The sequence below is a fragment of the Propithecus coquereli genome, unplaced genomic scaffold (genome assembly GCF_000956105.1).
Source record: "Propithecus coquereli isolate 6110/MARCELLA unplaced genomic scaffold, Pcoq_1.0 Scaffold508, whole genome shotgun sequence".
Taxonomy (NCBI): domain Eukaryota; kingdom Metazoa; phylum Chordata; class Mammalia; order Primates; family Indriidae; genus Propithecus; species Propithecus coquereli.
The window spans coordinates 945,111-971,127 of NW_012150930.1; the positions used below are offsets into that span (position 1 = coordinate 945,111).

At 34.8% G+C, this 26,017-nt stretch overlaps 1 protein-coding gene across 1 annotated transcript in view; it reads left to right on the forward strand.

Annotated features, from left to right (window-relative positions):
* Positions 1-26,017, forward strand: part of ANKIB1 (ankyrin repeat and IBR domain containing 1) — a 185,113-nt gene that overhangs the window by 15,068 nt on the left and 144,028 nt on the right. Inside the window, exon 2 of the mRNA XM_012656561.1 lies at positions 23,074-23,352. Within this exon, the coding sequence (XP_012512015.1) occupies positions 23,165-23,352 (188 nt within the window). The 5' untranslated portion in view covers positions 23,074-23,164. The remainder of the gene's footprint in view (positions 1-23,073; positions 23,353-26,017) is intronic.

The window sequence follows — 26,017 nt, forward strand, 5'->3', positions numbered from 1 at the left end:
AGTTCACTTTAAAGCAGTAAGAAACACATGTAAAAAAATCAGTAATAAAAGATAGTTTATGCTTAGGGCAAAATTAGAGTGTAGATAAGAGTCTAAGATTGTAAATACTTTTTTAACTTGTTATATGGGTGTGCCTTTTAAAAAATTTTATAGTAACTACAATTTTGAAGGTTTTTAAATAGGCAAATTACATTTTAGATGCATAGGGATATTTGTCATGTATGTTTATCATACATAGTTTTGCAAACCCAATAATTTTTCTTGGATTCCTTTAAAACAACAACAACAACAACAACAGTGTTTTAGAACAGGAGAAATAGCTGAGTTGCATGGGCTAATGGGACAGAGGTTCTAGCCAATCTTAACTCCTACTCTGCTGTTTGTAGCCACATTCCATACTTCTTCATTCAGAGCTACCTGTGTTTCCAATTCCTGTGCTTTTTGGGGGGTTCTTTTATACAAAGCAGCCTGCTTTTTTTTTTTTTCTTCCTTAGTTGTAGAATTAGGTTTGAACTTTGCATATTCTAAGTTTAGCTTTGCTAAATTCAATGCCTTTTGAGTATTTGCTTTCCGGCTTTCTAAGCTTTTATGAAGTCTTTCATCTGCTGTTGTCTCCTCTCTTTTTCTTTTTGACCTTGTAGATTTGTCCTTTTTTCTTAATTTACTGTCATTTAATGGGCTTTTGAGAGTATTAAAAAGTTTTCAGTTATACATGATAAATACGGAGTATAAGGCATAGAAATCTCTGTACTTAGATATTGCTGATGTAAGTTTACTTTCAATCAAATGAGCAGCTTTTTTAAAACTGTTGTTCTCAGTTGGGGGTAGTACTGTCCGCTACCACCACACCAGGGTGTCTGGAAATACTTGGGTTTTTAAAAATTGTGTCAATGTCTGGGAAATACTTAAGTGGCAGAGGTCAGGGATGATTAACATTGCAAAATACGAAGGACAGTCCTACACAATGAAAAATTAATCCAACACCAAATAGAAAGAAGGCAGGAGGTGTACTAAGCTGGAAAAAAGTGTGCCAGAAGGACAGGGACATAGAACAGAGGGTTCTGTACCATTTTGGAAATGGGATAAGGTAGAAGTACACATACTAAAAGGCAAGACCACCCCCAGCTTCCTTCTTCCACTTAGCCTGAAAGAATAGACCAAAAATTATGACAGTGGGGGTCCACAATGAAACCACCCAAGCAGTTTCATCCTACAGTGGAGCCTGCTGGTTGCCTAAGCCTTGTTGTTATAAATAATGCCAAAATCAGCGTCACAGTACACATCTCTTTGTGTATGTACCTGTTAGGAGTTATCCTAGGACAGTATGTGTTAATTGTTTTAAATCATAACCCAAGTAGGAAGTAATTTTATATCATAACCTAGTATATGCACATGCCATATGTTTGTGGTATATTTATGTAACTAAAACAAAAGTTTTACAAGACTACCCTTATTACATAGATGCACTCTGATATTTTTAGCTTGTTAAAAGTTGGTCTTGCTACATCTCATTTATATATAGAAGTAAATTTATGTATAGAAAATACATTTATTGGATAATATATAGAGATGAATATATGTAGAAGTAGAATTCTAGGCCTAAGACATATTTATCTTCAACATGAGCAAATATATAAATTAGTCTACAGAATCACTGTTTCAAATTACAGCTTCACCAACAATTAATAAAACTTTTAATTTGTGTTTCCAGACTCTTTTTACCAACGTAATAGGTAGAAATGGTATCTGTGACAGATATACTATATGTGTGTTGACCCAATCTTTATTTCTAAATCTTTTCTTTCTTTCTGTGTCAACTATGACAGACCTTAAGAGGTTAACCTTAAGAGGTCAAAACTTTATTTCCCAGCTTTCCTTGCAGTTAGAGGTAGCTATGCAGTTCTGACCAATTAGACATACCAAGTTTGGAATGCAGTCTGGAGGTGTAGCAGCCATTTTATCACCAAGTGGGTAAAAACTACGTGCTAAGAATGACAGTAAAAAAACAGGAGGAACTTAGGACATTGGTGACATTAGTAGTTTATATAAGAGTTCTGGATTATCTCCTTCTGGATTTATGTGATAAAAATAAACCTGAACTGTTTAAGCCACATATAGGTTTTTCAGGTTCACTTTTCTGTGAATTGCTTGTTCATTGCTATACTAGTTAGCTGAGACTAAGTTATGTTATAGAAACAAATGACCACAAAATTTAAGTGACTTATAAAACAAACATTTATTTTCCATTCACTTACATGTCAACTGCACATTTGCTTTGGATTTGCTACATGTCATCTTCATTCTGGGACCCAAGCTGAAGGAGAAGCTCCTGCCTGGGTCTTACAGCAGTGAGAAAAAGGGGAGTGATAGAACCACATGTTGGCTTTTACAGCTTTGATTCAGAAATGTTATGCTTTATTTCTACTTATATTTCATTGGCCAAAGCAAATCAGATGACCGACCTTAATGTAAATGGACAGGAAAGTAGAATCCTCTTACAAGGAAGACAGTGAATAACTAGGGACAATAATCCAACCTACCACAGTATCGTTTTACTTTTATGTTCTTATCAATTTGTAAAAGTTCTTTCTTCATTCTAGATACTAAACTTGTGGGTTTAGCTTTCACATTTAGGTCTGTGATCCATCTTGAATTAATTTTTGCATGTGGTCTGAGGAAGGGTCAAGGTTCAATTTTTTTCATAGGGATATCCATTTATTCTGGCATCTGTGATAAAATAACTTTCCCCCTTGGATTGCTTTGCACCTTTGTTGAAAATCAAAATGCCATTTAAATCTATGTCTGTTTCTGAGTACTTTTTTTCTGTTCCATCGATCTATTTGTTGAACATTATGTCAATAGCACACCATCTTGATTAAGCCTTGAAATCAGATAATCAAATTGTCTGGCTTTGTTATTTTTTTTCAAGATTGCTTTGGATATTTTAGGTCCTTTGCATTTCCATATTTAGTCTTCCAATCTATGAATGTGGTTTACTTTTCCATTTATTTAGTTCTTCTTTAATGTCAATAATATTTGTAGTTTTCAGCAAAGGGGTCTTACATGTTTTGTGTTAAATTTAATCCTGAGTATCTTATGTTTTTGATAATCATAAATAGAATTTAAAAAATTTTTATTTTCCAACTGATTGCAGCTAATTTATAAAAATACAATTGATTTTTGTGTGTAACTTTCATTGGGTTTTTGTTTCCGCTATGTTGCTGTTACAAACAATGCTGCAATGAATCATCTTGATTGTATATCATTCCAACTATATATGTTATATACAGTTGTCCCTCAGTGTCCATGGGGGTTGATTCTAAGAACCCCTCCACCCCTTCACCTCACGGACACCAAAATCCATGGATGCTCAAGTTCCTTAAATAAAATAGTATGGTATTTGCATACAACCTACACACATCCTCCCATATACTTTAAATTATCTCTGGGTTACTTGTGATACCTAATACCATGTAAATGCTGTGTAAATCATTATACTATATTGTTTATTTGTATTATTTTTTATTTTTTTGTTGTTCCCCCCCCCCGAATATTTTTGATCTGCGGTTGAAGATGTGGATGTGGAACCTGTAGATATGGAGGGTCAACTGTATTATATAATATATAATCTAGATCTTGAAACCTTTAGTAATCTGTTACTTTCACATATTACACCCATCATTAGATGTAATTTTAAATAGTTTTTTATAGAATTTTTGAAAAATACCAAAAAGAATAACAAGAATTCTGGGTATAATTGCATAGTTCTACCACATAGAGAAAACCAGAGTTAACAGTGTATGTTTCCTTGTGTATATTTTATATAGTTGTGATATATTGTATATAATAATTATCATGTAAGCATTTTCCCACAAAAAATACCCATGATTTTGTGCCTAAATTATAGCATTCTATTGAATGGATTTATCATAATTTACTTAATTAGAACCTAAACAGAGAAACTTTTGTTCATAGTTTCTTCAAAATTAAAAATTTGAAGGTAATTGATCTATTTTCAAATTCAGTAATATAATCATTTTCATTTTTCTGTGTATTTGAAAGTAGACTAGAAGTGTATTTTCCCTTTAATTGAAAAATAATAAAATACTGGTTTCACTTGATTTCTTTATAGAGAAAGATAATGAAAAAATTCTGTTAAAAACTAAAAGTTTACGTGGCTTTATTTTGTGGTGTAATTTGTTTATTACATTATAGATATTTTTAATAATTTTTTTGAAGAGAATATAAGATTTGCTATTTCTTAAGTTATGAATATCTAGTTTGTAAACATCCTTGCATAGTAAAATAACCATCTTTAGCTGAGGTCTAGAAGGAAAATTATTTCTAAAATGAAATTTTGTAAGAGGGGTCCACTTTTGGGAATAGAAGATCAGTGATGTTTTTAGTTACCTCAGTTGTGACTAGAGAATGATAGAATCAAGTAAAAAAAACTGGTCATTGTTAACCCCTGGGTTTCTCTCTCCACTAGATGATTTAAGTAGGATTGTGATATCAGAGCCTAATCAATCACTCATCCTTGTCCCTGTTGATGATCTCCAAATAGCTTATTATGATTAAAAGGACTGTGACATCAGGAGAAAGTCGACTATGTCCCTTGTTTTGTTCTCTTTACTTCTTTTAGTACTGTCTTGTATAATTGGTAATGCTAATAGCCTCCCAATACCCAATAATTAGATGTTTATCTAAAAATGTACTGTATTCATTTATACCCCTAAAATGGGATTTTTTAAAAAGAGATTGGGGCTCACTATGTTGCCCAATCTAGCTTCGAATTCCTGGGCTAAAGAGCTCCTCCTGCCTCAGCCTCTTGACTAGCTGGGACTATAGGCATGCACCACTGTCCCAGGCTTAAACTGGGAATTTGATTTGATTTTTAACTTGTACACACACAGTTTCAGAAAATAGAAAAACCTCATGCTTGGTATGATTTACACAATATAGTAAAACATAGTATTAACAGTAAAAAGAACCCTTTATTTGAGTAACATACATCTGATGTTAGTAATGTATATTTAGAATTGTAACTGTTTTAGGTACTATAGATTTTAGGTATGCAAGTGCTTTTCAGTGTCGTTACCTCTAATCTTATTTATTTTTCTCAGGGCTTTTTTTAAATTAATGGCACTGTAAACTACAAGAATCATTATGGACTTCCGCTTAAAATTCATCTTTTAATTGGAAAACATAAGAGAACATTAATTTCCATTAGATTAATTTACTTCCTTTTAGTCCTGAAGTTCCAGTGGGCAGAGGACACTGAATTAAAATTAGATTGTTGTGACAGGTAGGGAACAACATTTTTTAACAATATTGAATAATAACTTAAATATATTTATTGTAATTTTTGTGTACATATGAGTTTTTCTTTAAAATGAACTAATTTTTACCAGGCTATTTTTTCAAGTGAAGTAAAATATCAGTTGACTAAGGAAACTTTATTACACACACATACCAGCAGTGAACATGGGCTTGGATTGATTGTTCTGTGAGGTCCCTGTAAATTATAGAAATCTCATTTAATATTATTCAGATTCTTTAACTTAGTGGAAATAAAAGGCTAACACAGATTTGTCCTGTTTTAAATTTTAATGTATTCTTGACATATATTTTCTTGTCATTTTTGTTTACTTTGTTTTAATGAGCATATGTATTGGATTTAGCTTAAATAATCTTAGTTTCCAGGACTACTCAGAAATGAATTGAATTGATGTATTAAAACCTATGTGGTTGGAAGGAAGTGATAAGACACTACTTGGAAATTATCTTATAACTTGGGTTTGGACAGTCATTCATCACTTAGCTGGTGGTCAGATTTTGAGCTCCTTCAACAGTTCTAAAGTTATGAACCAATGAACAAGCAGAAAGAGGTCTCTGAAAAAACATTTATTAAGTACCTCTATATGCATCAGAAACTGTGCTAACAGTACAGTTTTATTTAATTCTCACAATAACCCATATCTGGTTCATGATTAAGGAAACAAATGCAGAGAGGTTAACATAAAGATTAAAATTCAAGTCTTTTTTATTCCAATTTTAGAGTATTTTTTGATATAAGTGTGTCAATGGTCTCCAATGCAACCCCCAGATTCAGTGGTTCACTAGATGTACTCATAGGACTCAGCATATAGTTGTATTCACAGCTAAAATTTATTACAGCAAAAGGATTTAAAACAAAATTAGTAAATAGAAAAGGCATGTGGGACAAAGTCCAGAGGAGGCTCGTCACACATTTCTAGAGTCATCTCCTCATGGAGTCATATAAGATATGCTTAATTCCTCTAGCATCAAGTGTGACAACACATGTGAAATGTCTACCAAAGAAGTTCATTAGAGACTCAGTGCCCAAGCTTTTTACTGAAGGCTGGTCACATAGGAACTTTCTGTCTAGCATGTACCAAAATTCCAGACTCCTATAAGAAAAGTAGATATTTAACATACACCACATTATTTGTTCAAACATTTAGGCCCTGTGAACTACTCCTATCAGTTGTGGAATGGTGGGAACCTTCCTGAAATCCAAGTTTCTAGGTACCAACCATCATGGACCAGTCTTGCAAGCAGGCCTCTCTAAGGATAACTGTCTCAAGGCTACTCTTTTCTGCACAGTCCACCTCCCTTGGCACTTGGCCAAGGTGTCTTGACAGCTACCCCCTTTAAAGGTCCAGAATTTAGCCAGTTAAAACAAATTTCATTAATTATAAAGGTCTATCATAGAAAACCAAGTGACTTCCTCTTTAAGTTCCTGCATTTAAATTTCTTTTTATCTGGCCTAAGTTGTCAATTCAGACACAGCACAAATCTGGCTAAGTTGAGGGTGACCTGTTTGCTTTTCAGGGTTTTTCAGCAGTGTCATGATAGGGTACATGTGAAAGATGTACAATTCCAGAGGCCACTCATAGTACCCCTGGAAACAAAGAGTTAACAATTATTAGGATACTTCAAACAGTACATATATAGACAGTCCCCAGCTTATGATGGTTTGCTTACAAATTTTTGACTTTATGATAGGTTTATTGGGGCATTAAATGCACTTTTATTTTCATCAACCCTTTGGTTGATTTGCATAAATGCATTTTTGACTTAACGATATTTTTTATTTACAATGTCCTTATTGGGACATGACCCAATCGTAAGTCGAGGAGCATTTGTAGTAGTTAGTACAGGTTAACAGGGTCCCTAGTAACCTCTCACCATTGAGTCTCCACACTAGGGTTTCCAATCCAGTCCAATTAATTCTGTTTAGTGTTTGGTTTCAGAACTGCCTGAAGGCAGTCAGTTTCAGACAAATTTGCTTGGCCATGATATCAGTTCATTCTCCTCACATGTATGAATGACACCTAGAGATGTTCTGTGTGAAAATGCAGGAACTGGGCCAGCCTCTGCTGTCTCATAATCAGGGCTGCCAGATGTGATCATAGGCTCAGCCGTCAGTTTGAATTCAAAGTGCTCGAAACACTCGGAAAGGCAGCATGGGAAGCTTTCCTTCAGGAAGAGGGGAACACTTCCCCAAACAATTCTGAAAAACTAAGATTATTAATGCCCTTTCCCATGCGTCCCCAGGTACCAGGTTTTTGTTTTGTTTCTGGTGTTAAAAAATCAGTGTGTCCAATTTAGAAACCCTAACTTTATAGTTTTTCAGTTATCTCTTGTTCTCACCCAAATTGTTTTATCCAGAAGAGTTGAGCGTTGGTGGTATAGTGGTGAGCATAGCTGCCTTCCAGAAGGGTTGAGTGCAACAGGGACTAAAGTATTTCCTCAGAAAAACATTTTTTGTATAATTTAATCAGAAAGACACATTTTGTTCAGGAATTGGTCAGGATGAACTCCTGAATTTTCAAAAATTTTCATAATGGTTTTATAGAATTTCCTCTTTTTTTCTGACTAGTTACCTAGTGAGCAGTCTAGGAAAATATTAATACAATCCCTTTTTGGGGAAAGCTTCATTTCATAATCAAGCTACCTTACTATAATTTGTGCACCAGAAAGAAGGTGAAGGAAGTAGGGTCAGGTTATCAGTCCATTGTTGTAAATTGCAACTAATCAGGAAACCTGAACACAAGTCAAAAGCAGTGAGACATTTCCTAGAGGGAGTCCAGAATCCAGTCTGGAGTAGGTGGAGGGGTCATACTCCTTGTGATATGTCCCAACTTGCAGCTTTTGGCAGGTATCACAAGTTAGGAATGAAATTAGCCACTGCATCAGAAATAGAGTCAATCAGCAGCCCAATTTTACATTGTCCCATTAGAGAATAAGCCCTTTCCTGTGGGCATTTGGATCTGACCCAGACAGTCCAGCTGGTATCCATTGATGTTTTTCATAGTTTAAGGCCCACAGAGGGGTGTCTTGAATCTGCAACAGTCTCAGAGTCTGAGTTTTGTTCATTGAGCCTATGTCTTCTTTCATTCAGCAGAGCTCATGCTGTGGCTGAAAGGCCCATATCAGACATACCAGATTTTATCTCATAGTCGGGCACAGACAATTAGGATATGTGAATTCAAAATTCAAAAAAAGTTAGCAGCTAGTTTTTTGCAGCAGGAAAGCCAAGATTCTGTAAGGCCATAGAGCTGTGTTCTAAGTGACAAGCAGGCTTTCTTAAGCCCTTTTTATCTTGTCAATGTTAGAATCCAAATTGACCAACTGGAAGAAAAGCACATCAGGCAGAAAAATCATCAGCTTTTAAGGGTCAGACATCTGATTTCATAAGAGCTCATTAGCAATTAAAACTGGTTTTTAAACCTCCAAAAGTATGTGTACATCTAGAGATTGCCTCTCCTTTAAATGTCCTCTTTTGCAGAGGCTTCAGTAGGCAGAAACATCCATTATGGAGACTTAACTCTAATTTGTTTAAATTTCAGTCTGCTCACCAGCACCAAAAAGCAAGGAAATTTTTCTTTTTAGCTTTACCTGATTAGTATGATCACTCTAGCATATAACTTTCTACATCAGTTTTGTTATATATCCAGATGCAGTGCCCACAAAATATGGAACTATTTTGTGAAAGTTTCTTTTTTTCCTCATAATAATTTTTGCACATTTATTTAAATCCCTAGCAGTAAATGTCACATTCATAGGTCCACATTACAGCAGTGCCAGTGGCGGTTTGGTGTAGATCCTGGCTGGAATGCAAGGTGAAAGGGGTTGATGCAGCAGCAGCTAGACTGAAGAAGCTGTTAGAGGGCATTGCCCTCCCCTGTTCCCCTTTTTCCCTCTAAGTTTATCTAAAGCTTTACTTCAGCCCTGGGAGTTGATTTAACCCTTTTCTGTTTACTTGGAGGAGAGTACAGTGTAAACTTCTAACATTTTTGGCCCCTCCAAAGCTTACCTTTGGTAATGTTTGGCCTCTTTACCCTCCCATCTGGCAGGAAAAAACAAAAACAAAGACATCACCCAGGATGTACTCCCCCTCCCTTCACTTTAGTCAATATAGGCAAAGCAGCCAGGGAATCAGCAGGCCAACTATTTTGGTGTTGGATCTATCATTTTCAAACTTCATAGGCAACTTTTATCTGTCATAACAGAGAACAGCTCATAACAGCTTTCTATTATCTTGCATAATTACATAGCTACCCAGGCATCAAAAGTTCCTCATACTCCACCTCTTTATCCTTTTCTTTTCCCAAACAATGCTTTCACCATATTTTATTGAGATGGACTGGTGAATCCCACTTCTAATACCACAGTGTTCAGGAATCTTGAAGACTACCCCCAAGTTCAGTCATCCTCCTAGAGGACCCACAGTTGTTGTAGTCACAGCTAAAATTTATTACAGCAAAACGATTTGAGATAGAATCAACAAAGGGAAAAGGTACATGGAGTGAAGTCCAGAGAAAACCAGGCACAAGCTTCCAAGAATCTTCTTCCTATGGAGTCACACAAGATGTGCTTAATTTCTCCAGCGTTGAATTGTGACAACTAGTATGAAATGCTGTCTACCAAAGAAGCTCGTTAGAGACTCAGCACTCAAGATTTTTATTGAAGGCTGGTCACCTAGACACCTTCTGTCTAGCATGTACCAAAACTTCAGACTCCCAAAAGAAAAACAGGTGTTAACATATACCACATTATTTTTTCAAACAATTTAGGCACAGTGAACCACTCCTGTCAGTTAGGAAATGATGGGTTTCAGGGACCCCTCCTGAAATCCAAGTTTCCAGGTACCCAACCGTGGACCAGTCTTGCAAGCAGACCTTTCTAAGGATAGCTGTCTAAAGCTTGCTATGTTAACTCTTCAAAAATAGGGTAGAGTGCCCTCAGACAAATGAGGCTAATACATAATACTTAAAAAACTTGGTTTAACATAATTCATTTAGGTTCAACAGGACAACAAAGAAGAAAAAGTGAGAGCTGCTAGAAGTGAAATAGTTTTATACTCTAATATAATACTTCTAGATTTTCCCCCATAACAATAATAATTGAAAAAGAGTATGATACAATGAAGGACACAGCAAAATTAGGAAGACTCACTGACTTTAAAACAGTGTGTAGTGGAGTTGAGTCTTTTCCAATGAAGATAATCTAAACAATTGTGTATTATAGCAATTTCATATTTGTTGTTTGTAGTTAGTTTGAGAAAGGGGATTGTACTCTTAATATTATTTTGTAAACTTGTACTAATTTTGTATGTACATAATTATTAGAGATGTTAGGAAGTTCAGTTCTCTGAGGTGTAAACATGAAATTCCCAATTAAAGTTCATGTTTTAAAAATTTCAAGTGTTTAATACTACTTACAAACTAAAAATTAATGATTCCCTTTAAAATAATATTTAACTGAATTTCCAAACTTCTATACATAGTGTGTAATTTTTATCTTTTTTCTTTAATTGAAAATATGATTGATTTAAGTTTAGAAAGTCTCAGTTGAGGCTAAAGGTTTACCTTTAGGGACATAAGTAATTTTTGTCTTTGTTTCAGATGCATCAGCTTTAGAACTTGGCTTCCTAATTCCAAGATAAACTCTTCCAATTTAACATTTTAACTTACGTTTTCAAAATAAGGACAATACGGTATTCAAAAATTATAAAAACAAACACTGCTGAATAGAGATGCCAAAGGTGCTGAAATTAAACTATTTGCTGGCAGCATCATAGCATTAGAGCCTGAAGTTTATTTTTCAGTCACTCTATGAAATTCTGAATTCAAAGTTTGAAAAATTATTGTGAAGAATTAAAGTGTAACATAACATTTTTTTTCACTGTTTAAGGAGTTTTTATTAAAGCAAGAATTTTATAATCCAAATTATGTTTCCTTGCTCAGTTATCAATTCTGTTACTTAACAAAACTGACATTCTGAGCTATTCCACAGTAAAGAATTACAAAATTAAAGAAAGAAATGCTTTACATTTTTAACATAACATTTTGAGTCATTGAAAATTCAAATGTATGGAAGCTGAATACTATTACTTAAATGGAAAGCTGTGATCATTACAGGTAATTATGTTTTCGTAAGAAATGGAAAAATTAGAATGATGTTTCATACAGTAGTTGTATCCTAAGTTTAGACAACTTTCTGCTGTGGACTTCATGCTAGCTAATTTCAGTGTTCATTTGCCAGTTTGGCAGAAAGAAGCAGTCTTTTGAAAGTAGTTTTTTGCAGCTATTTTCATGTCTTCCTTTTCTAACTGCAGTAATCCTTTTCTACACTGTGAAAGCTATGTAGATCTAAAAGCTATCCAAGACAAGCCAGAATATGTTGGATTATCTTCTTTTCCTTGCTTACTGAGAAGCCTGAAGACAGCTAACTGGCATTGATTTTTTTTTTTTATTGCTATCATGATAATACTTTTGTGTTTTATGCAGTCATTTTATTTTGAATGCTGCCATATTAAGACTTTGGAATAACAGAAAAGTGAATTTTAATTCTAGAATACATATTACAGGGAAATTGCTTTCTTTGTTAAAAGAACTTTGTTAGCTCAGGTCATTTTCACTACTCTTTAATCTTTGGAAGTTTTCCTGTAGACTGTGGATATTCATGAACTTCTTCTAGAGTAAAGCCACATTGCAATTCAACCTAATATGCCATTTGGCAAGCTAAACCCCAAATCTCTTAAACCAGACTTCATTTTTAGCAACATTTCAGACTAAGATCTCTTTGCTTGCTTCCAAAGTAGGGGCTCTGTGTGTGTGTGTGTGTGTGTGTGTGTATTTTGCATATACTCCCAGTGTGAGGTCTGCCTCCTGCTCCGGGTTTTGCACTTATCAATTCTGTGTCTCTTTCTCTTAATATAGTCACACACCGCATGATGGTGTATGACAGTTGTACCATAAGATTATAATGGAGTTGAAAAATCCCTGTTGCCAAGTGACGTTGTAATGTCATTGTGCAATTACTTAATTTTTTTAGATAAATTTAGTGTAGCTTAAGTGTACAGTGTTTGTAAAGTCTACAATAGTGTACAATAATGTCCTAGGCCTTCACATTTACTCACCACTTACTCACTGACTCACCCAAAGTAACTGCAGTCCTGCAAGCTCCATTCATGGTAATTCAAGTGTACCATTTTTAATCTTTTATACCGTGTTATTACTGTACCTTTTATATGTTTAGATACACCAATACTTACCATTGTGTTACAGTTGCTACAGTATTCAGTACCGTAATATGCTGTACAGGTTTGTAGCCTAGGAGCAATAGGGTATACCATATAACTTAGGTGTGTAATAGGACCATCTAGGTTTGTGTAAGTACACTCTATGATGTTTGCACAACTATGAAATCACCTAATGATGCGTTTATCAGAACATAACTTCATTAAATAATGCATGTCTGTATTTGTAAGTGCAGGTACATGGGAGAGAACTTTAATACTGGCAGTGATCTAGAAAAATAATGAGAATGGAATTTATTTTTGTGAAGAATATAGTTGAAAAAATATATATGTAGTTTTTTAACTTCCCATAGGTCAGACACCTAATAAATGAGAAAGTCTAGGCTTATGATGAGGAAATTGAGGTAGACAGAGTTTAAGTGTTTTGTGATAGAACTAGGAGTAGATGTGGGGCTTCAGCCCAAATTGTTCTACTTTGCTGCACTTGTTCCACCAAACCAGGGGTTGGCAAACTTTGGCCCGTGGGCTGAATCCCCTTGCCAGTTTTTATAAATGAAGTTTTATTGAATATAGCCACACCCATTCTTTCGGGTATTGCTATGGCTTTTAAGCTACAACAGCAGTGCTTGTGCAGTGCTGAGTGCTTGTGACAGATGTCATATAGTTCACAAAGCCATATTTACTATCTGGCCCTTTACAGAAGAAGTTTGCTGACCTGTACACTAAACGATATATTGGTCAGAGGCGCTGTGAACTAAGTGTGCATTCAGTAATATAAATTTCAATCTTACTAGAGCATTAGACTTGGACAAGAACAATAAAGTAGGTTCCCTATAATCCAATGAGTAAAGTATTAACTAATGATAAGACAGGAATGTTCAGAAGCTTTTAGTATTAAATTTGGAAAGATAGACTGAGATAATTTAAATGTAGTCCTTTGTATTCCTGTGATTCTGTTTGTTATATAATTCATTTTAAGAAGTCAACACTTGGGCTGGGTACGGTGGCTCACACCTGTAATCCTGGCACTTTGGGAAGCCAAGTCAGGAGGACTGCTTGAGGCCAAGAGTTCAAGATTAGCCTGGGCAATAGCAAGACTCATCTCCACAAAAAATATTGATAAAAAAATTAGCTGAGAATGGTGGCACGTGCCTGTAGTCTCAGCTACATGGGAGGCTAAGGCCAAGAGCATCATTTGAGCCCAGGAGTATGAGGTTGCAGTGAGCTATGATGATGCCACTGCACTTGAGCTCAGATGACAGAGTGAGACCCTGTCTTAAAAAAATAATGAGCCAGGCTTGGTGGCTCACACCTATAATCCTAGCACTCTGGGAGGTGGGAGAATCCCTTGAGCTTAGGAGTTCTAGACCAGCCTGACAAAGAGTGAGACCCCGTTTCTACTAAAATGCATGCTTGTAGTCCCAGCTACTTGGGAGACTGAGTCAGGAACATCACATCAGTCCAGGAGTTTGAGGTTACAGTGAGCTATGATGATGCCACTGTGCTCTAGCCAGGGTGACAGAGTGAGACTTTGTCTCAAAAAAATTATAATAATAAATAAAAAGTCAATATTTGTAAACTGTTCAGTTTTCCTATGAAGGTAGGTATAAATTTCTTTTATTATTCTTTGTTTTTATTTTAAATGAATACAGTTAACATTTTAATACTATATTTGTGACATTTAAACTATACCTTCAGTTGTGTTCATTAATGTTTGCACTTAAGCAGAGTTTTTTTGTTTATGACAAAGTATATAGTATAGCTTAGATTTTAAAACTCTGCTATAGTAATAGGATTCAAGGAGTGTGTTGGGGAGTCAGAGATGCATAGGGACCAGGCGCTGCAGTGGGGGATATAAGATATTGATATAATACAACCTTACAGGGAAATCTAAGATTTCTCAGTAGACTTTGGCCAGTTTGTCATCACATTTCTGAAGGAATTTATTGTCAGTCAGTCAGTCAGATTTCAGCCTTTTTATCTCAAGTCATTTTCTCAATGAACTATACCAATTTCGTCTTACTATAGTACTTTCTAATAACACCGTTATTGTTGTTAGTTTCTAAAATCTTCATAGACTTTTAAAAACAGCAATTTGCCAATCCTTGATATTCCAGTTCTTAAAAGAATAAAAGGGAGGAAATTAACATTAACTTTTTTTTTTTTTGGAGACAGAGTCTCACTGTGTTGCTGGGGCAAGAGTGCAGTGGTGTCATCCTAGCTCACAGCAACTTCAAACTCCTGGGCTCAAGCAATCCTTCTGCCTCAGCCTCCCGAGTAGCTGGGACTGCAGGCATGTGCCACCATGCCTGGCTAGTTTTTCCTATATATTTTTAGTTGTTCAGATAATTTCTTCCTATTTTTAGTAGAGACGGGGTCTCACTCTTGCTCAGGCTGGTCTCAAACTCCTGACCTCGAGCAATCCTCCCGCCTTGGCCTCCCAGAGTGCTAGGATTACAGGCGTGAGCCACCACTCCCAGCCAACATTAACTTTTAAAAATTCATGTTTTCGTAGGATTTTCTTTTCCTCCCTCGCTCCCTTCCTTCCTCTCATTAAATGCCTATGATATTCTGACTTCCATATGAAATGGGAAAGAATACCTGATACATTTAATAAGGATTTCAATGGCCATTTTATGACTAAATTCAAAATAGCTTGGTAGTATTTTGTTGAGGTTTTTTGCATCTGCATTTATAAGGGATATTGGCCTGCAGTTATTTTGTTTTGTTCTTTCCTGGCTTTGATAGCAAAGTGATACTGGCTTCATAGAATGAGTTAGGGAGGATTCCCTCCTTCCTGATATCATGGAATAATTTTTGTAGGATAGGTAGCAGTTCTTTGTAGGCCTGGTAGAATTCAGCTATGAACTCGTTTGGTCTGGGGCTTTTTTGGAGGGAGATATTATATTATTGCTTCAATCTCACTGTTCATTCTTGGTCTATTCAGGATTTCTGTTTCTTCTTATTCAGGCTTGGGGGTTATGTTTTTCCATTTGTCCATTTCCTCTACATTTTCTAGTTTGTACGTGTAGAGGTTTTCATAATATTCATAGATGATATTTTGTATTTCTGTGGTATCAGTTGTAATGTGTCCTTTTCATTTCTGATTGAGGTTATTTGAGTCTTTTTCTGCTTAATCTGTCTAGTGGTCTATCAATTTTATCTTTTCAAAGTTATTTCATTGATCTTTTGTATTTTTTCCCCATTTCATTTATTTCTGCGCTGAGCTTTGTTATTTTTCTTCTGCTGCTGGCTTTGGGTTTGGTTTGCTCTTCTTTTTCTAGTTTTGTGAGATGTGACATGAGGTGTTTTATTTGTGATCTTTCTGTCATTTCAGTACAGGCATTTAAGGCTATGAATTTTCCCTTTAGGACTGCTTTTGTTGTATCCCATGAATTTTGAGTGCTTATGTCCCCTTTGTTGTTCAGTTTGAGGAATCTTTTGATTTCCATCTTAATTTCATTATTGACCTAAGGATCGTTCAACAACAGGTTGTTTACTTTTCATGACTTTGCATAGATTTGAGCATTTTTCTTGGAATCGATTTCTAGTTTTATTCTGCTGTGGTCTGAGAAGATACGTGGTATGATTTTGATTTTTTCGAATTTGTTGAGGCTTTTTTTGTGGCCTAATATATGATCAGTCTTTGAGAATGTCCCATGTACTGATCAGAAGAATTCAGCAGTTTTTGGGTAGAATGTTCTGTAAATGTCTTTTAAGTCCATTTGTTCTAGAGTCCCGTTTAAATCCAGTGTTTTTTTTTATCGATTTTCTGCTTCAATGATATGTACAGCCCTGTCAGTAGGCTGTTGAAGTCCCCTGCAATTATGATACCACTGTTTTATTTCTTTGCTTAGATTCAGTACAGTTTGTCATATCAATCTGGTAGATCCTGTGTGAGGATTGAAAAGGAAGAAATAAGCGAAATGTGGTGGCTCATTCCTGTAATCCCAGCACTTCAGGAGGCTGAGGTGGGAGGATCACTTGAGCCCAGGAGTTCGAGACCAGCGAGACCCTGTCTCTACAAAAAATAAAAATTACCTAGGTGTGGTGGTGTGCACCTGTAGTCTCAGCTACTCCAGAAGCTGTGGCAGGATGTCCTTTGAACCCAAGTATTCAAGGTTACAGAAAGCTATGATTATGCCACTGCACTACAGCCTTGGTGACAGAGCAAGACTCTGTCTCTAAAAAAGTTTTTTTTAAATAAATAAAAGGAAGAAATAAAAATAAAATGATTTCTTTCTTCAATTAATCTTTTCATGTAATACATTTATTAATATTTCCACTGGTTTCTCTCATGTATACTTATTATTATTGTTATTCTTGTTTTTGTCTTGGATACCACTCAGCAATGCCCTCCTGCCTTTCCTAAGTTAGAGTGCTTGGATATCCCTTTATAATAAAAACCATACCTAATGACAAAAATAAATAAATAAAAGAGAAAAAAAGGAAGAAATAAAACTACCTCTATTCATAAATGATGTGAATGTACTTTAGACAATCCCAAAAATCTATTAAAAAACATTGTAGAACTAATAAGTGAATTTAGCAGATTTGCAGAATACCAGGTCAATATACAAATTCAGTTGTATTTGTATATACTAGAAATGAACACTGGGAATTTATGTTTTTAAGAAGTGTCATTTATAATAGCACTCCCAAAAAGAAATACTTAAGTGTAAATCTAGCAAAATATGTGTACCATTTGTATGATGTAAACTACAAAACTCTCATTGAAAAGCAATCAAAGAAGATATAAATAGAAATACCATGTTTATGGATGAGAAGTCTCGGTAATGTTAAGATGTCAGTTCTTCTAGTAATCAAAACAATATAGTATTACTGAAAAGATAGATACACAGAAAAATAGAACAGAATAGAATCCAGAAATGGATTCACACAAATATAGTCAATTGGCTTGTGACAGAGATGCAAAGGTGACTCAATGGAGAAAGGACAATCTTTTCAACAAATGATGCTGGAATTATTGGATGTCCATACGCAAACACCTTATACAAAAATTTACTCAAAATGGATCATAGACTTAAATGTAAAACTTGAAAGTACAGTACTTCTAGAAGCAAATATAGGAGAAAATCTCTGTGATTTGGGTTAGGCAAGGAGTTTTACAAAGGACTCCAAAAACACAGTTCATAAAGTGGGGGGAAATTGATAAATTTGATTTTTGAAAAATCAAAATTAAAAACTTAGTCTTTGAAAAATGGCATTAAGCAAATGAAAAGAGAACCTACAGACTAGAAGAAACATTTGCAGATCACATTTCTAACAAAGGACTTTTTTTTACAGTATTTTTAAGGATTTCGAATTCAATAATATTCTACCTTAAAAATGGGCAAATGATCTAAACAGACACTTTACAAATCAAGATGTATGCATGGCAAATATGCATATGAAAGCATATTCAACATCATTAATCATTAGAGAAATGGAAGTTAAAACCATTGTACAATACCACTGCACATCTGTTAGAATGGCTACCAAAAATGGAAAGAAAAAAAAAACCCTGACAATTCCAAATGCTGACCAGGATCCAGCATTTATAGCAACTGTTCTTATATATGGTTTATAGGAATGTAAACTAGTATACCTACTCTGAAAAACAAGTTGGTAGCTTCTTATAAAGTTAAACATACAACTTACTACATGCTCCAGCAATTTCACTCTTGAATATTACCCAAGAGATATTAAAACTTATGTTCACACAAAATCTGTATGTGAATTTTATGGCAGCCTTACTAATAATTCCCCTCAACTGGAACCAACAACAGCACTTTACTACTCAAAGATGATGAAACCATAAGAATGGTTGAACAAACAGTGGTACATCCATACAGTGGAATACTACCCAACAATACAAAAGATTGGACTTGATTTATATATCAACATGGATAAATCTTAAATACATTTTGCTAAAAATATTAAAGCAAGACCTATGAAAGATCAAGCTGAAAAACCTACAATGAGTCCCTATTGTACACAGAATAAAATCAAAGCCTTACAGTGCTTGTCCATATACCTCCACTAGAATATAAACTCCATAGATGAAATGATGTTTATCTGTTTATTTGTATTTGTTGACTGAAGAAAGTATGTATTAATACTGCTGGTTAACAGATGAAGAAACAATTCAAAGAAATTAACTTACTTGGTAAAATAGAAACAATGTGACTCCTACTAAATTGCTCCTCACCATCACATTTCTTAGCAATACCTTTGCCTTACCATAGTTTTAAAACCAGTCCATGGTTCCAGACTGACTTGTGTATTATAATTACCTGGGGAACTTTTAAAATTCTCACTCTGGCCTTGTCCTCCCTAAGACCAGATGCAGTCACCTCTGTGGGTGATGCTTATACACAGTGACAAATGAAAATTACCATAGGTCAATAAATGCATGTTGAATGGTCAAATGAACAGAGTTGAAAGCTCAGTATATTTATTATTTGCCCACATGCTTTTGGTCTGCTGTAGTGTGTTAATTTTTCCTGGCTTCTTTTTTTCTTCTATGCATATTTTTCTTTACTTTATCCCTTGCAAGTTCTCATGAATCTCTTTTTTAATCATACTCTCCTTTTCTGTAAGTATTATTTCAGAAACCATTGAGCATTTCTTTGGACTTTGAGCTTTCTGGAGTCTTCTTAGAAACTCACCTCTTTGATTTCAACCTAGAGTGGGATGGGTTTTTGTTGGGACCTGCTGCTTGAATGAACTTTCTGCTTGTTTCTGTAAAGGGAAATTTATTTGTAGATATAAGATTGTTATTCTTATCAGTAGTGCAGATTAATTGCAAAACAGTCAATTTAGTACATGTATGTGTGTATATGTATAATATGTATATATGTGTATGTTATCTATCTAGTTAAAGGAAAAATGGGAGCCAATTATTTTGTTTAGGTCAACAACTGCAGTGCATGACTAAAAATAATTTCCTTTTGTGGAAACAGATAAGAATTGGTTATTTATTTCTAAAGAATTTCATTTTCTGTAAAAGATTTCTGGCAGTAGTTTGTTAATTTAAGTACACCTGAGTTTTTGTTGCAGCTTATTAACCTATGAATGGGGAAGTCAGGAGACAAAGATTTAAAGCTAGAATTACAGAGCTGTTCACAATTAAAGGTTAATCAGAAATTAAGTAAAGCTTTCTGTAGCCTATCCACAGGCTACATTTGTCTTTTTTTTTTTCCATTAAATACTTACCAAGTGCTGTGCTTTACTACTCAAAGATGATGAATCCTTGCCCAGATTTTCTTGTAAAGATTTAGAAGCCCAAAATAAGGAATTTTTTTGCCTCTTTAATAATTCATTGCTTGCCTCATGAAGCTGTATCCATAGATTTATCTTGGAGAAATATTACTTAAGGTTTTGATTAAAACAGAGGGAACTATCGCTTGCAGTAATAGCTATGGCTAAGAAAAAGTGAAAGGACAGACACATCTGGCATATTTGTAGACAAGACTTGTGAGGATAAATCTGAGGGGAATGGAGCCATGACCATTTCTGGTGACATTCAGTCTTATTGATCACATTTTTAAAATGAGGCGCAGTGCAGTGACTCATACCTGTAATCCCACCACTTTGGGAAGCTGAAGCAGGAGGATCGCTTGAGGCCAGGAGTTCAAGACCAACTTGAGCAACACAGTGAGACCCTGTCTCTACTAAAAATAAAAAAATTAGCTGGGTGTGGTGTCATGTGCCTGTAGTCCTACCTAGTTGGGAAGCTGAGGTAGGAGGATCTCTTGAGCCCAGGAGTCCAAGACTGCTGTGATCTATGATTGCACCACTGCATTCCAGTCCAGGTGACAGAGCGAGACCCTGACTCAAAAAAAAAGAAAAAGACTTGAAAATAACTGAAAGCCACAAAAAGGCTTCTCAATATCATTATGCTTTCAACATGATTAATAGTAATATTTAATGCACACTTAAAGTATTATTGATTTTTTTAAGTTATCTTTTGTTAAGCAAATACCCCAAGATACCATTACTTTCTTTGATTTTTTTTTTTACATCTTAGGTACAAATTATTTTTCTTATAGAACATTTCACTAAAGTAATAATGTACCAAAAAAGTGTTATATATTAATCTAATCCAGAACTCTGAAAATGTTTATAATTAGAGCTGCATTCTGTCAGAGAAGATAAGACCAAGACAACTGAAAGTTTCCAAATCCTTGGGAAAGACCCTTCAGAACCCACATAATATTCTTTATATTTGGTTATAGATAAAAATATATAATAAACTGAATGGAGTTCTTGTTAAGATTAATAAACTGTTAAATGCTTAGAGCAGTACAAGAAAACACAAATTATTTCGCTGAGAATAAACACATGGCTTCTAAATTCTGTGAAAAACAAAGAATAAAATAAAGTAAGTCAAGGCCGTCACTGAAAAATCCATCTAGTGTATTGTGATAAGTAACAAGTATGGGAGGGAGGGATTTGCTCCTGTTATTCAAAATGAGATAATAAAGGTAGTACATTAAGCCAAAGGTTCAGCAACTTTCTGAAAAATAAAAATCTAAAAGTTATGTGGTATGATCCAATTAATGTATATGTATTTATAGTGTGTGTATGCATACAAATGTATATACACATTTATATACATAAACAAATTTAAATAGGGTCATTCTTTATCAGAATGCTAACAGTGGTTATCTTCCAGTAAATAGACAATGGAGGAGGTTGTCCTTTTTCTTGATTCATATTTTAAAGATTTCTACTATACATATGTATTTGTATATTTAAAATAAAAAATCAGTAATAACCAACCCTTGAAAGACCCAAATGGTGTCCTCATTAATTGTAGTCATAGGCCAGATAATGTGCTGCTGTCTCTAAGCCTATCTGTAAGATAGGCTTGGCAAATGCCTTACCCTGACATTCAGCTGGAGGGATCCAGAAGCTTTTTGTACAGTGGAGTCTGTACATTGAAATCATCCAAGGAATTTAAATACCAATGCTTAGGTGCTACCCCTAGAGACTGATTTAAGTGGTCTGAGATTTAGCTTGGCCAGTAGGACTCTTTGAAGTTCTCCAGGTTATTATGACGTACAACCAAGGTTGAGAACCACAATGTACAAAGCTTGAGTTGAACAACATATATATGATTTTCAACTGTTTTTTAAAGCAGTGTTTTAGTGCCCAGCCTGCCACTGAATTAATTGGGTAACATGATAGACTCTGGTATTCTCTGCCTCTTAAGATTTCCTCCCTCCATCTGTCTTCTACACTGTCACAATAGTTAATTTTCTAAAGCATGAAATAATAATATTACTGCCCTGCATAAAAGCCTTTAATTATCTATTCTTTTCAGTTAAAGTATAAGTTCCTTATTTGGCCCCAACCTGTTTTTAGTTTTATTAGTCCAATGCTAGAGACCGTGAACTCCATTTATACTTGCCATTCCTTGCGTAGGCTTTTTCCCCCCATACCTGTCTTCGCATATGCTGTTTTCATTGTCACTAATTTCCACTGTAGTTCAAGAATAGATTCAGAAACATTTATTGGAATAGAACAAAACTAGCATTTATTGAACATACCAACCAAGGACTGTACTAGGTACTTTAAACAAAGTAGCTCTGATAATCCTCCACAGCCATCCCTAAGAAGTGGTTGTTTTCCTTCCTAAGGCTTTTAGAGGGTGAATAACTTGCTTAAAATTATACAACTAGTGTAGGCAAATATGGTATTTCAAACGCCAAGTCCAGTGTTTGTTTCTGTGATCTTCCCTGACCTGCCTCACATTGCTTCAGTAGTAAATGTCCATATGATCATTATCATCCTCTTTGCAAACACAGTGTGCATAAACATTTGATGTTCTTAGTCTTGTTTTAAATTTTTAAGAAGGAAATAAATTTAATGGTTTTAAAAGGTAGCATAATCACTGTTTCCACTGTTCTGTGGATAATCCATTTTATTAGTTTGCTATGACTATCTGAGTATCAATGAATTGTGCAGTCCTGTATGTTTATGTTTTAAGTCTTTTCTCTGATGTCCTTATAAGTATTGGGCAGTTTTTTCACTTTACTGCATTTTAACACCCTTCCTGAATTTCTTGTTCGAGCAAAGTTTCCTATATTCTTCACTATAGCACAAATTGGCTAAGACTTATACCTAATTTATATAGAAATTTAAGTATATTCAACCATAAAATTCAGTCGAGCTCATTTCCTGCCCATGTGAAGAGGAAAATTAAAAAGCTCACATATGTAGATAACTTTTAGAGGGCAGAGTACAGCCTGTGAAACCTTAACAGTCTCTGTGTGGGAAACTCCAGCAGTTTAACAAGAAGTTAATTTGGACAAGTTAAAAATTTGAGACTTTTATGGCTATTAAGACAAATTTGGTAAAGTGTAGTATAGTTTGTTTTCTTACATATGCATCCCAGATCTTATTAGTGTTCCTAATTGTGTTATTGATTCTTTAGGATACTGCTTCATAATTATTGCTTTACAATCTAATTTAAATGTCTTTTCCCCCATTAGAATGTGAACCATGTTGCAGAAGCATTCAAGAAGTGGCTAAAGCGAGAAGGAAAAATTGCCACTGCCTGTCAGAAAAAAAACAAAACAAAACATGGGAAACACAACCACCAAATTCCGAAAAGCACTCATCAATGGTGATGAAAACCTGGCCTGCCAAATATATGAAAACAACCCTCAGCTGAAAGAGTCCCTTGATCCAAATACATCTTATGGGGAGCCCTACCAGCACAATACTCCATTACACTATGCTGCTAGACATGGAATGAATAGAATATTAGGGTAAGTATTACTGTAAACCAATTGATAAATTGGTAAAAGGGAAAAGAAGAATTGTGATCTTTGAAAATATATACAGGCCTGTCTACGTGTTATATGTGGTATTATAGTGAATTGACGCTCTAAAACTGGATATACCTAAATTATTTGCTATGATTTTCTTTATAATACCTAATTAGACCAAAAGTTTTTTAGAGACGGAGTCTCGCTGTGTATGTTCCCCATGCTGGAGTCAAATGCCTGGGCTCAAGCAACTCTCCTGCCTCAGCCTCCTAAGTAGCTGGGATTACAGGTATGCACCACTTTGCCCAGCTAGACCAAAAGTTTTAGTAGTGAGGTTGGTTCACATATTCTTGTTGCTATAAATATATTTTGATCCTCATTGTTTCATGGTATGAATTCTTTATAATAGTACAGTATTTAACTTACGCAACATTTTAATTCTAGAGAAGTATGTGTCAGCTATCAAAAAATTACAGGGAATCGTGCCAAAGGCAAAGTTCTAATTAGCTATTTTAAGTTGAAAAACAGGTGCACTAGCCTTGTCTAGTCATGATCAGTTTTGAGTTTCCTTTCCTTTAATGGGGTTCAGTTACTTGAAAAGAGTTTTCTAAAAGCAAAACATTTTCCTAAAACTGGAAGTACTAAGGAACTTTAAAAAATATTTCTTCAACAGAATGAGTGACACAGCAAATATATTTATAATGAAGATTCTTACCTAATTCCATGGGAATTATTTAATACATTTGATATTTGCTAGCTTATAAAAGAAAAGGAACAAAGGATATAACAGTAGTTACAAAACAAGTCAATTTTTTTAGAAGTATATTATGCGGGTATAGAATTCTGATACTAGAATAGAAAGAAATACTTCTTTGCTTATACAGTGAAATATAACTTTAAAACCAGTATTCAAAGCTCTTTAGAACTTGACCAAAAAAACATTTAACTGCAAATCTTTTTTCTGTTTTTTCTGTATACAAATTGTTCAAATTAAGCTGTTCTCTTTGGTATCTCCACAACATGCCATGGGTATTCCACCTACCATGTGCTTGCTTCTCTCTTGGCCTGGAGTTTCCTCAGCCCTTCCCTGCTCCCCTCACCTTTCTCTTTATTATCTAAATTTTGCTTTCTCTCAAGGTTTTGTGCGTACCACATCTATCTTCTTAGATTGGTACAACCCATAGGAACCTCATTTTTTTAAACTTCTGTAGCTGTTTTTCATTTGTTTGCCTCACTTACATCTACGTCATTGTATTTTACAATTTTGTATATCTCCTCTCTGCCTACCTATATTATAACTTTAGGTACCTTCTTTTTTAGTTCTAGCATCTAGCATAGTATCTTACACAGAGTAAGTAGAAGTTTTATAAAATCATTACAGAAGGAACTATTTTTAAGGTCAGGATTTGTGAATAAGAAAAATTCCATAAATAATGTAGGTCATTTAGCTGCATGACTTTATCAAGCGTATCTTGAATTTTATATGTATTTCTGTTACCTCATTTTTTGCATTCATCTAAAAATACCTACTTAGAAGCCATCTCCAACTTAGCTTGTTTGAAATTTTGCATTTTTCCTTCCAAAATTGTGTCTTCCCTATGTTAATGACACTAGCATATTGCACTGATGTAATAATAGCAAATATTTATTCAAGGCTTACTATTTTCTAAGGCTCTATTAACAGTGCTCTACGTGTGTTATTTTAATCCTCTTTACAGCACAGTGAGGTAGTTTATTGTTTGTATGAAAAAACCGGAGCACAGCAAGGTTAAGCAACTTGTCAGAACTCTCAGCTGGTAAGTGGCAAAGCTAGTTGCCCAGGTAGATGACAGTAGGCTTTGGGCTCTGAACCACTTTGCTGTACAGCTTCTTTTCTCTATGATCATGTCAATCTATGTTTCAGCCACTTACTAGCAAGGCAAGTTACTTAGTCACTGTGGACTTCAGTTTCCTTATCTATAAAGTGGATATTTATCTCACAGAACTTGTAGGACAATTAATCAGTTAATGTGTTATATATTTATTATGCTGCCTAACATACAATATATATTCAATAATGTTTATTATGTCTTACCTCTATAATCCTAAATATCTTCAAATCATCCTTGACTTATTCTTCTCATTTTCCTAACCTGCTATTAAATAGTTCATTAAGTTTTACTGTTGGATACAGTTCGTTGCATTCGCATTGCCTCAAGCTTAGTTTACTCTTAACCCCTGTTCCTAATTCTTAAAGTAATGGTCTTTTTGCAAGTCTGTTCCTTTTATAATCTCATGTACAGATTAATCTTCCTAAAGCATAGCTTTTCAATGGGCTTTCTATCTTAAGTTACTACACTACCCTGCTGTCTGCATTATTCTATTTAGCTTCCAAACTCCCTTTACTTCTGCCTTCATTTTACCCAGTTAGCCTAATGTTTCATTCTCTAATATAATCTTGTCATTCACATTGGTTGATTCACTTCCCCTCTTGCTTTCTCCACTTTGAGGAATGCCAGCCCCTTAGCTTTATTCCTGTTACTCCTTGATTCTCAAATGGCTTCTTTCTTCTCTAATTATCTGTCCTTTAAGTCCTAACACAGTTTTTGCCTCATTCATGAACTCATCCCCAACTACTCTGACCTGAGGTATTCTTTCTGTTCTCTGAAATTTCTACAATTTATAT